At 32.4% G+C, this 13,423-nt stretch overlaps 1 protein-coding gene across 1 annotated transcript; it reads right to left on the reverse strand.

Annotated features, from left to right (window-relative positions):
- Window positions 1-7,766: 7,766 nt before the first annotated feature.
- On the reverse strand, window positions 7,767-10,015 carry LOC133307739 (uncharacterized). Its single transcript, XM_061508291.1, has 4 exons — window positions 9,884-10,015; window positions 9,621-9,758; window positions 8,425-8,724; window positions 7,767-7,916 (listed from the first exon to the last, which is right to left on the reverse strand). The coding sequence occupies exons 1-4, from the start codon at window positions 10,013-10,015 to the stop codon at window positions 7,767-7,769; spliced, it is 720 nt and encodes a 239-aa protein (XP_061364275.1).
- Between the last annotated feature and the right edge of the window lie 3,408 nt (window positions 10,016-13,423).

Genomic DNA, 13,423 nt, shown 5'->3' on the forward strand with positions numbered 1-13,423 from the left:
AAAGATTTATATGAGTTCATCATCCTTAAAGAGAAGCTTGAAGGCAAAACTGTTAAGGAGTGGGAGATCCTGAGTCAAAAGGCAGTATCCTTGATCAGGAAATGTATTGACAAAAGCCTCTTTGAGCACGTGTCTAAGTTCACAAACACGTACGAGTTGTGGAAGAAGCTGGAGTCCATGATTCAGAAGAAGACTCCAGGAATAAAGTACATCTGGTTCGCCGACTTGTGAAACTTGAATACAAGGATGATATGAGCATGATTGAACACCTCAACACCTACAAAGGATTGTGAATCAACTCTCTAAAGCCGAGATGAAAATTGATGATGAGATGCAGACTTTGCTACTGTTGAGCTCGCTGCCAAAAAGCTAAAATACTCTGGTGGTGACATTAAGCAACTCGGCTCCTAATGAAAAATTGAAGACGGATGCTATGACAGACAACCTCCTGAATGAAGAGTCCAGGAGAAGGGAGCGAGGTGTAATCAACATATCTGAGGCAAACGTGACCGAGAATAGATGAAGGTCCGACGCCCGAGGTTGTAGCAAGAGTCGGAGTCATGATAAGTCCAGAGGCTGGTTTAGGCCAAAATATGAGTTGAAATGCTTCTATTATGGGAAGTTCGGTCATAAGAAGCTGGACTGCAGGACTCTGCAGAAAGATGAGAAGAACGACACTGTGAAGCCGGATCAGATTATTCTGAAGAAAAAAGAAGACAAGAGCACCACAGCGGTGGCTGCCAACTCGGATGCAGAGATATTTCTCCTTGGTGAAGACAATTACTTGAATATTACATATGATGACTGCACCTGGATTGTTGACTCCAGTGCCTCCTTCCATGTCACTCCACACAAAGGTTTTTTCTCCTCTTATTGAGGTGGTAATTTTGGAGTCGTGAAGATGGAAAATCAGGTGACCAGCAAGATTGTTTGTGTCAGTGATGTGACCCTGACCACAGATGTTGGGTGCCAACTTGTATTGAAAAATGTAAGGCATGTTCTTGAAATGCGACTGAACCTAATCTCGGTAGGCAAGCTAGATGATGCCGGGTTAGTGAACTACTTCGGTAGTGGTAAATGGAAGCTAGCCAAGGGAAACTTGGTTGTTGCTCGAGGTAAGAAAGAAGACTCCTTATACGTGATGTAAGGAAAGATCAATGGCGGAGAAGCTAACTTTGTCCGAGATGGACCTAGCTTAGAGCTATGGAACAAGCACCTCGGTCACATGAGTGAGAAATGATTCCAAATTCTGAACAATAAATGATTATTGATTGGGTTGAAAGGCCAAGCACTGGAGAGTTACAAGTATATTTTTGACCTCGCTCATAAGGATGTCTGCGCTATGTCGGAGAAATCCCTTGGAGGAGCTTAGTACTTTGTTTCATTCATTGATGATCATTCCCACAAAGTGTGGGTATATTTGTTGGAGTCTAAAGACCAGGTACCCCAATCTTTCAAAGAATTCCATGCAATAATTGAAAGGGAGACTAGCAAAAAATTAAAGGTGGTCCGATCTGACAATGATGGTGAGTACTGCGGCCCATTTGATGCATACTGCAGAGCGGTCGGGATCCGACTTGAGAAGACGCCTTCCAAGACACCTCAGTTGAATGGACTTGCTGAGAAGATGAACCGGACTATTGAAGAGAAGGTTCAAAGTATGTTATCCAATGCTGGATTGCCGAAATCATTCTAGGGAGAAGCCGTCAGAACTGCTGTTGACCTAATCAACCTCTCACCATCACGACCACTTAAAGGAGAAATTCCAGAAGAAGTTTGGACAGGTCGGAAAGCGGCCTACGATCACTCAAAGGTATTTGGATGCCAAACTTTCGTGCATATCCCTAAAGATGAAAGGGCGAAGCTCGGTTCGAAGACAAAAGAATGCATTTACCTAGTTCACCGAGATGTGAGTTCGGGTTCCGACTTTGGGATCCAATCAATAAGAATGTAGTAAGAAGTCGAGATGTGGTCTTTCATGAGAACGAGACTATTCAAGACATCTTGTAGCACAAAGTCCGGGTTACTGTCAGACAAGAAGAATCCATCCCTCCTGTACGAGCTGAAGCAAGGGGAGAAAATCAAGAGAATGAAGAAAATGATGAGATTGACCAAGGTATTGAAAACCGAGGTCCTGAGGACCGAGATGCTGAGGTCCAGGATGATGAAATTCGAGATGAGCATGAAGAGCCGGATTATCAACCTGATGAACAGCCCATACACTCTACTCGAGTGAGACAACATTCTACCTGATGAATACACCATTGTTGCTGAAGATGATAAGCCTCAGAGTTATGATGAGGATGTCACGAGCTTAGATAAGGAAGAATAGGAAAAAGGCAATGCAAGACGAGATGAAGTCTTTGCACAAAAATCAGACTTATGAGCTGACCGAGCTGCCTAAAGAAAGAAGAGCTCTGAAAAACAAGTGGGTTTACAAAATCAAGAATGAAGAGAACGGTGAGAAGCCGAGATTCAAAGCCCGAATTGTGGTGAAAGGCTACAATAAGAAGAAAGGAGTTGATTTTGAGGAGATATTCTCTCCTGTGGTGAAAATGACTTTGATCCGAACTGTGTCAGCCATGGCGGTTTCAAAGGACCTTGAAGTAGAGCAAATGGATGTGAAGACCACATTTTTTCACAGAGATCTTGAAGAAGAGATATATATGGAGCAGGCTAAGGGGTTTTGAACTCTAAAACAAGAAGACATGGTATGCCAATTGAAGAATAGTCTATACGGCTAGAAGCAAGCACCTCGACAGTGGTATAAGAAGTTTGAATCTTTCATGATTGATCAAAAATTTATGAAGACAGAGGCTGACCACTGCGTATTTGTGAAGAGGTATGAGGTCGAAGATTTTCTATTTTTGTTGTTATATGTTGATGACATGCTTATTGTAGGGAACGACAAATCGAGGATAACAGCCCTGAAGAAGGCATTGAGCTCGTCCTTCGCAATAAAGGACCTTGGCCCTGCAAAGCAGATACTCGGAATCAAGATTATCTGAGATAGATAAAAGAAGCTACTATGGCTGACTCAAGAAAATTACATTGAGAAGATTCTGGAGAGATTCAGCAAGGACAAAGTCAAAACAATGAGCACCCCCTTAGCCAAACATATTAAGATGAACCATAAGCAATGTTCAAGATATGATCAAGACAAAGACAAGATGTTGAAGATCTCGTGCCAATCCGCTGTCGAAAGTTTGACATATGCAATGGTTTGTACGAGACCCGACTTGACTTATTCAGTTGGAATGGTAAGCTGGTATCTATCAAACCCTGGCAAAGAATATTGGGAAGCAGTGAAATGGATTTTCAAGTATCTCAGAAGAAGAAAAAAGTTGTGCCTCTGATTCGGAGAAGGCAAAGCCGAGTTGTAAGCTACTCAGATGCTGTTTAGGCGGAGATTCCGACACGAGAAAGTCAATGACGAGATATATGATGGATTTTGCAAGAAGAGCTATCTCTTGGCAATCAAGACTACAGAAATGTGTGGCACTTTCGACGACCGAGGTCGAGTATATAGTCGCGACTGAGGCAAGCAAAGAAATGTTATGGATGAAGAAGTTTCTCTCTGAACTCGACCATGATCAAGACAAGTACGAGCTAGGACATGACGATCAAAGCTCAATTCATCTTGCGAAGAATTCGACTTATCGCTCTCGCACTAAGCTCATTGATGTGAGGTATCACTAGATCCGGGATGTGATGGAAGATGGAGAGCTCGAACTCGTCAAAGTGCACACCAACCTGAATTGGTCCGACATGATGAAGAAGCCGGTACTAGCAAGGAAATTTGAAGATTTCTATGAAGGTGTCGGGTTACTGCTGAAGTCGACACATTAAAGTCGGAAGAGGGAGATTTGTTGGTCTTCCTCCTTAATGCTAAGCCCAAAGCCCATTGAGGGGTTTGAAAAATCCTAAACCCTAAACCTTCTCCCTTCCCCTCTAAATACATTAGTTGTGAGATGGAGGTAGGTTAGAAAAAGAAGAAAAAGAAAAGAAAGAGGTTGGCTTGTGAGATTTGAGGGTTTTTGTGAGGGCATCTCTAGGGAGAAGCTTGAGTGTTTTACCTCCTAAGGAAAGTTTGAGTAAAAACCACCATTGTAGGTGATGTTTGGGTGTATCACCATTGTTGGAAATTACTTATCTACCCTTAGCATTAAAATGTAAAAATTACATAAATGTGACACTATTAGAAAAGTCTCAAATACCGACATAATTTATACACAAAAAATATTTCGTTGAAAATAATGATGAAATTTTTGATGAAAAATCATATTACAGTAAAAATAGAGATGAAAAAAAAAAATCCTTCGAGACTAGGGACGGAACAAAATTTTGTCATAATCATTGACATAAATTTTTTAGGAAAAAAAAATTCATTCAAAATTCTTGATAGAATTTAAATTCCGTCGAAACTTTAGGCCGAAACATTTACGTAAAACTTTTCCACAAAAAAAAAAATTCCGTTAAAATTTTTGATGAAATACATTTCCATAAAAAAGTTTCGACAAAAAACATTTCCGTCGAATTTTTTAATGGAAAACAATTTAGTAAAATTTTTTTACGGAATTTAAATTTCATCGAAAGTTTCGAAGGGAACATTCCCGTCAAAATTTTTGACGAAAAACTTTTCCATCAAAATTTTCAATGGAACGCATTTTCAGTGAAATTTTTGACGAAAAGTATTTAAGTAACAATTTTTAACAAAAAATATTTCTCAAATTTCGACGATTTTTTTTGTCAAATTTCTTTTCAGAATCTAAATTTCCTCGAGACATTTCTCTCAATTTTTTTGACAAAAAGCACATATGTCGAAATTTTTTGAAGGGAAATATTTCAATAAATTTTTTTGACGAAAAACATTTTGGTAAAGAATTTGTTGGAAAGAAAATTTCATCAAAATTCTTTACGGAATCGAAATTCCGTCAAAAGTTTTCGATAGAAACATTTCTGTCAAAAAATTTGACAAAAAAAAATTTTCGTCAAAATTTTCAATCAAAATTTTCAATAGAACACACTTCCATCAAAATTAATTTACGTAATAAATTATCGTAATTTTTTTTGACAAAAGGTATTTCTATAAAAAATTTCGATGGAAAAAATATTCTGTCAAAATTCTTTATGGAATCTAAATTTCGTCGAAAGTCTTAACATGGATATTTTCCTCAAAGTTTTTGACAAAAAAAAAAAATACATCGAAATTTTCATCGGAACACATTTCTATCAAAAATTTTGGACGAAAAATATTTTGTCAAAATATTTAACGGAATTCTTTTTTCCATCCAAATATTTAAGAAATCATTTTTGTTACATTTTTTGATGATAACTAAATTCCGTCAAAAATTGGGACAAAAATTTATTTCTGTGAAAATTTTCGATTAATAAAAAATCATGTCTCCTTTGAACGAAAAGTATACTGATGGAAAAATAATTTTTTGATGGAATTTTCATTGTTTGTAAAGTAGAAAATTTGTCGAAAATATGATTTTTTTAATAGTGTGAAAAATACATAATTAATTTTGTTAGAAGTTTTAAATTTAATTTAATTTTTAAAGTATAATAATTATCTTAATTTTTGAAAAAGGTTAAAATTATTAAAATATCTCATTACCCTTCATTTTTCTCTCTAATCATTTTTTTAACTCCCAAACAAGAGAAAAGAATACTCTTTAATTTCCTTCACCTACTCCTCTCCTTCCTCCTTGGATCTCCTTCGTTCTCTTTCCCTTCAAACTCCTAAATGAAACCTAAGTCTCATGGAACATTAAAAATTTACATTAGATTCTAGTACACATCAGAAGTGCACAAAACATATGATAATTACTCTTTCCTCGGTCTTTCCTCTTGTGATTTAGCAACTATATGATAAACCCAAAAAAGGTTAGTTTTCTTACATTAATCTTGAGTAACCAGTCCTGCAAAAGGGTTAGTTTTCATGAAGTACAAGAGGATATAAACTATGGGTTTTATAAGAGTTATATTGTAGGAAAAATGATTGTGTTATGTTATAGAGATTTGTTTTACGTGCCATAATTTTTTTTTTTTTTTAAACATGCAGGTTCCACAAAATATTTTGTGTGTAGAAAAGTTTTTGTGATTATATTAAATGATAGAATGCAAACCCATAAATTATATATAATGGTATACTGGTATCCGTGTCTATGCCCGTGGGCTACTAGTCTACTATTATGCGGTCTCGTGGACCATTCCATACTCTACTATGCCCATAGTGTTTATTGGTCCCTGACATACCTTTTCTCAATCATATATATAATGTATTAGGCAATGTTTAGTTCAGGAGTTCTCAACATTTTCCCGTTTAAGTGCACGTGCCATTCTGTCTTCTCTTTGTTTGGTTGAAAATTTCATGATATTTATCCATCAAACACACTTGCCCATGTAAGTACAAATGCGTGTAAAGAATGTGCAAATACACTGTAGAAGAATGCTGTTTGCAACATGGTATTTTTTGGAAAACTGAAGATATTGAAAAAGTGGATGAAGATAAAGATAAGAATACCCCTCTTCTTAACCACATATAACATTCAAAATTTTATAAAAGGGTTACTTTCGTAATTTCTATTCATTTTTTTATCAAATTTTTATTTTCAACCAAACATATACTCAACATATTTAATCCAATTTTTCTAGTAATATTTTGCGGTACTAGACAACTTTTTTAAAACTTTCCTACCAAATTTACTTTTTTATGTTTTTCCTTGTAATTACATTTCGCTAGTAAAATTTTTTTTCTCCTGAACCAAACACCCTCTAAAAGTGATATGGATAAAAAAAATAAAATTATAACTTTTGATCTAATTCTAAGGAATTGATATCAGAATGAGCTCGCAGGTTTGAGCCGTCCACAAAATAATGTCGGAGGAGGGGGGATTGTTGGATTACATGGCTTTTTTAAATTACAAAGAAATGATTCAAAAATTTCAGTATAAGGACCTGATTGGAAATTTTGAAAAATAAAAATAAAAAATAAAATATATATATATATATATATATATATATATATATATATAAACTTACAAAATAATTATTCATAAATGAATAAGTTATACGAAACATAAATCAGAACCCAACCAATCTTTGAAGGGGAAATGTTATTCCTTCCCATTGATTGTTCTATCAATGCTGAAAGTTATAAGTTTCATCTCATTGAGAATGAACCATACTGTCACCTCCTTGGACGATCATAGAATTTCGGGTAGATCAATTAATTGCATAATTTATCTCTACTGTAGAATGCAAACTTGTGATGATGCAGTAGCAGCAATAATCATTTAAATAAACGGTTATAAAGAAAAAGGATTCCAATTCCAAATAACATGATGAATTATTATATTCAAACCAATATGGTGCAATCGAACTTAAATTATTACAATTCTGATAACGCCACCACTGGGAGCTGGCCTCTGAGGACAATTATATGTACACATCCTTTTCATTTGAAATATAGCCTTTTTCTGTGATTAGAATGTGTGGCCATAAATCTTAAAGCAAGCAGAAAATCTTATACCACTGCTTCAAAACTCAACCTGCAAAAAAGCAAGTGAATGGCAGAAAAACAAAAATGAGAAAAATACTTCAACACTTTTATATGTAGTATCTTGCCAAAATTAAAATATGATCGTTTCACATTCTTAAAAGCAACTATGTTTCTTTTCAAATCAAATGATATGGCTCGAAAAAATTCAAGTAGTACCCCATCCAAAGCTAAGCAGAGGAGAACTTGACTGTTGCAACAATCAGATAACTTTGGACTTTTGACCTTCATTGCCATGGGTGTGCATTAGCGTAAGAATGAAGGCGGCAAATGTTGCAAGTTGTTTAATCTCAAGCTTTTTTTCATGTTCACCTTCCTCTTGTTCAAATAAGTTCTGCTTTAGATTTGTCCCCTACAAAATAATGAAAAGGTGAGCATATCCTTAAGATTGAGAATAAATTTGGCCCTAATCAATTGCATCCACCCACTATATCGTGTCATGGACCAATTCCCTTAAGCAGAGTCTTATGATTGGTTATATATTTAAAACAACCATTTACAAGAATTGAGATTGAATCATGAATAATGCACATGTTCACCCGACCTTGTGCTGAATTTTTTTTATTTAAAATAGAATCAGGACTGAACTCATGATCATTTTGTCTTAGTTTTAGAGACTGTAATATCGTGTCAAGGACCAAGAAGATTAAAACAAATAAATAAGTAGGTGAAACTAAGCTTACATGGGAAAACAGTAATTTCATATATTTTGTAAATTTAAAATCACCACCATTCACAGCATTTAGAAATAAAGCATGCTTATGTGTCCATGTTAAAGGATACTTTGATTCCATGAAATCCATCCATAATCCACCCTCATAATGCATAATCCACAACAGACAGAAAGGCTAAAAGACAACCTGCAACTCCTGTCTAAGTAGTTGCAGTTCATTCTCCTGTTTAAGTTGTAGCTCTTGTATAAGCTGTAGCTCTTGTCTCAGTTGTTCCTTGTCCTGTCTAAGCTCTTGTCTAAGTAGTTCATAATCCTGTCTACGTAAATCATTCTCTTGTCTGCGTTGTTCCTTGTCCTGTCTAAGCTCTTGTCTAAGTAGTTCATAATCCTGTCTAAGTAAATCATTCTCTTGTCTGCGTCGTTTTTCCTTGAGCCTACTTCTTTCTTCTTTTTTCCTTGTTTCAAAGATAACTATAGCTCCTGCAACCTAATAGAAGGAAAATCACATATACAACATGCTATGACATTGTCTGGGAAGACCATTGCATGTACATAGTGGATATGTAGAATAAACAATAAATAATTTCTCAATATGTTATTACTGATAAACTCGTTCAAATTTCTCACGAAAATCAATTCCTTTTGATTTGATTTGTTATCAATTAGGAAACATAAAAATTATTCATATATATGTAAAATAATTATGTCATGCTGTAATGATTTTACAGTAACTAAAAATTTCATCAACAAAATGCAGGGGAAGATCTTGGCTTCTCAAACCATGCCCGAATGCCTGAGCAAGCAAGAAAAAAAAAACTTTTTAAGAAATAAAAACTTCGAGTAAATATTCTTTTTGTTCCCTAACAAAATACACGGTTCCCACTTTAGTACTTTATAAAAAAAATTAGTCTCGAGGTCCCCGAAAAATTTAAAGTGGACCCATTTAGTTGAAATCGTGATCCCTCACAAATTAAAAAAAGACCCATATTAATCCTTCAAAAAGACTAAAATAGTCCACTTTGCATTGCATAGGAACCAATCGACTAATTTTTTTTTTATAAAAGATTAAAATAGGAACGGAATTTTTTGTTAGGGATCCAAAAAGATATTTACTCAAAAAATTATGTTTTCAACAAGTAAATTTAAACCTTTTTGGTATTCTAATTTTATATAATTCTTATTTTATGATTTCTTACAGTAGTATCAAAGCACTTGATTACATGATTTTGCAATAAATCGTTTATTATTTTAGGATTGAAATTTCTTTCCCTCTTTTCTTCTGGAATATGTAATTTTTTTTTTTAAGTTAACACTTTTGTTTAGAAATTAAATATTAATAAAAACATACACATCAACACAATGTTATCCAGTTATGATTATTACCGTGAATACGAAGAACTCCTTTAGAAGATCTACAGTTGTTCCAACAACCTTGTCCTCATCCAAAGGTTGTATTGGTACATCATCAGCAGCATAATTATATATGCGTCTTTGCACTCTCCATTTAAGCCTATGACTGACCTGGTACATAATCGTGTAAAATTCACTATGTCTGTGTGAACCTCACATAAAAGTATACTAGTCAAAATTCTGAATAGCACAAACGTTTCAAATCTAAGACAGCGATTAAGAAACAGAACAAGTACCTCCGCAAAGTTGATAATATACTGACGGAATTTTGGATGACATATAGCCTCTTTTGTGAGGCAATTGGCAATTGGCTTGCCGAATTTTTTTAGTGCAAGCGTTCCAAGCTTGATCACAGGCAACGCCACCATTCTGAATGGCTTCACTCTTAACGTTGAATTGTGTGTGACTACCGTATCAACATATATGCATTTTTTCTTGCAGAACAAATAAATATATATGGCTGTTTCACTGCTTAAAAAGGGAAAAAGAAACTGTTTTGAAGTAAATAATATATATTAATCTTTAAATTTTAAATAATTCATATTATAATGTATTTTTTTGTTTGGTACATTATTATAATGTACTTTAAATTAAATAAAAGGTGAATACATTCTTACTTTCTCACTAAAAATAATTAAATTTAATTTAAAAATATTCTTAAAATATTTTTTTAAAATTTTCTAAAAACAATGAACGATATGCACACTGTAATATTAATTGAATTTGTCAAGTCAAATCTTGACCCTCTGACTTAGAGAAAATGGGAACCACTAAAAAGTATACGAGGAATTACGAAGCACCGACACTTCAAAAATTCTGACGTGTCATGTCCGATATTTTTTGACACTCTCCGACATTTCGACACTCCCCGACACTTCAACACTTATTTTTAGAGACTCAAAAAAAAGATTTAAAGGTTGTGTTGTGTTACGTTTTTAGTTCCAATTATTAGATTCGTTGGATTACGATTACCATTTTATTGAGTTTAATATAAATATTTGAGATATTTTATGTTTCTTTATAAAATTGATGAGTATTATAAATTTAACTTCATTTTTTTGTTAAATTATAGTATTAAATATAATATACATTACATAAATTAAAAATAATATTTAATGTCAAAACTTGTCCTAACGTGTCAAAATCTAACATTTTTTAGAATTAACGTGTCGGGGTGTCATGTCTCGTGTTCTGTGTCAGTATCGGTGTTACATAGATGAGGAATATGTCTGTGATGACTGATATAATATATAAAAAATAGGTGAAATTCACGAAAAAAGAGAAAAAAAATTGGGTCTCACCCATTTTTGTATCTACATACATCATAAAAGACATATTTCCCAAAGAAAAAAATTGCAAACTTTTTAATGGGAATTCCCAGACTCCCTGGTTTGATGTGATTTTAAAATAAAAAAATATTATCCTAACCAAATCAATCAGTTTTTATACATTTAAATTATTCAGTTTGTTTCCAATCGGAGGACCATCATACGAGATTAATTTTAATTGATTTGATTTAATTCAGCTCAATTGGTTTTTTAACAATTTTTTTTTTAAAATAAAACTAAATTTAAGTATTGCTTTTTCATGACCCAATGAATAAATTTACCAAAAAATATTAATACAAAAAATTTATTAAAGTACTAAATTAAAATTTAATTATAATTATATATAATTATGCAATTTTGATTTGATTTTGTTTATCATTTTAAGAACACAACTTTACGTTGTTATAAGTAAAAGTAAAATCATAGTCTCCGGTTGCAGAAAATATAAGTTGTCTTCTGCTCTCATCATAGAAATTTGTGCATTGTTTTTTGATTGTTTTTGCTTTTATATTTTAGTGGGCTCCATCGTTTTTTCTATGTACAGAAGAGAAATGGTGATTTCTGTGACTGAAGAGCAATAAACCCCTAAGTAAAATCACCATGTTTTAATGCATATTTATTGATTTTTCATATTCTCTTATCCACAATATTTTCTTCTTTTCTCTTCTCCTAATTTTGTGGGAAAAATGTTGTTTCACTTAAAATAATATAAACTTGTGTCTTTTAAAATTACAAAAAAAATAAAATAAGAAACATAATTCGTTTTGTTCAATATTCTAACATAACTTTTTTTCGTTTAAATTAAATTGTTTTAATTACAATCACCGTTACTTTAACAGGTAGAGAATGGTAGGTGGATAACAAATTCAATTGATATTATAAATATTTTTGATAAATACAATTACTAGATAATTTTATTAAATTTATATTTAATATTATTCTTTATTTGATAGATGATGCTTATCTAATGGGAGATTTATATAGTAGCTGTATAATAAATAATGGAAATAGTATATATATGGTATATTTTTTTTGGTAAACTATATATGGTATTTCTTAACAGAGTTATACAGTAATTATTATTATTATTATTAGAAATTTATTATAATATAAATTTTTTATTATTGAATTTATATGTATGTAATTATTGTATAAACAAATAATTAACTAATTAATGTAATAACAAATTTATTTGAGAGATGAACACGTGAATGCATCCCAAAGGAAAGAAATTAATTAGTGTGGGTTTAAAATGCATCCCCCTAAAATAATAACTTCTATTAAATATGCTAATACACGTAGAATATAACTCTTATGCATTTTTTTCTTGCAGAACAAATAAATATATATGGCTGTTTCACTGCTTAAAAAGGGAAAAAGAAACTGTTTTGAAGTAAATAATATATATTAATCTTTAAATTTTAAATAATTCATATTATAATGTACTTTTTTGTTTGGTATATTATTATAATGTACTTTAAATTAAATAAAAGGTGAATACATTCTTACTTTCTCACTAAAAATAATTAAATTTAATTTAAAAATATTCTTAAAATATTTTTTAAAATTTTTCTAAAAACAATGAACGATATGCACACTGTAATATTAATTGAATTTGTCAAGTCAAATCTTGACCCTCTGACTTAGAGAAAATGGGGACCACTAAAAGTATACGCACCACACTTCAAAAATTTTGACATGTCATGTCCGACATTTTTTGACACTCTCCGATATTCGACACTCCCCGATACTTCAATACTTATTGTAGAGACTCAAAAAAAAGATTTAAAAGTTGTGTGGTGTTGCGTTTTTAGTTCCAATTATTAGATTCGTTGGATTACGATTACCATTTTATTGAGTTTAATATAAATATTTGAGATATTTTATGTTTCTTTATAAAATTGACGAGTATTATAAGTTTAACTTCATTTTTTTGTTAAATTATAGTATTAAATATAATATACATTACATAAATTAAAAATAATATTTAATGTCAAAACTTGTCCTAACGTGTCAAAATCTAACATTTTTTTTTATAACAAAATCTAACATTTTTTAGAATCAACATATCGGAGTGTCATGTCGTATCGTGTCTCGTGCTCCATGTCAGTATGGGTGCTACATAGATGAAGAATATATCTCTGATGTTGAGATAATTTTGACCGATATAATATATAAAAGATGAGACCAAAATTTTTTACTACTAACTTACTACCTATCTAATCACCATTGGATCAAAGAGAGAGAATGTTAAAAAGTTTTTGAAGAGAGAGAAAATGTTAATTTTTTTTTTTTTTTGATAACAAGAAAATGTTAATTCAATGGTGATTAGATAGGTAGTAAGTTGGTAGTGGAAAAATTTGGTAGTGCGAATATCCTTCCTCATAAAAGATAGGTGAAATTCAAGAGAAAAGAGAAAAAAAATTGGGTCTCACCCGTTTTTGTATC

This window comes from Gastrolobium bilobum, unplaced genomic scaffold (genome assembly GCF_033153095.1).
Source record: "Gastrolobium bilobum isolate Gb01-03AN ecotype WA unplaced genomic scaffold, APGP_CSIRO_Gbil_v1 utg2732, whole genome shotgun sequence".
Taxonomy (NCBI): domain Eukaryota; kingdom Viridiplantae; phylum Streptophyta; class Magnoliopsida; order Fabales; family Fabaceae; genus Gastrolobium; species Gastrolobium bilobum.

Bases quoted from the DNA above. Each gene is read 5' to 3' on its own strand.
- LOC133307739 (XM_061508291.1), bottom strand. From the start codon at position 10,015: ATGGTGGCGTTGCCTGTGATCAAGCTTGGAACGCTTGCACTAAAAAAA. The intron at 9,759-9,883 runs GTACTTGTTCTG...ATTATGTACCAG, and splicing joins ATATTATCAACTTTGCGGAG to GTCAGTCATAGGCTTAAATG. The intron at 8,725-9,620 runs GTAATAATCATA...TCCTTCTATTAG, and splicing joins AGGAGTTCTTCGTATTCACG to GTTGCAGGAGCTATAGTTAT.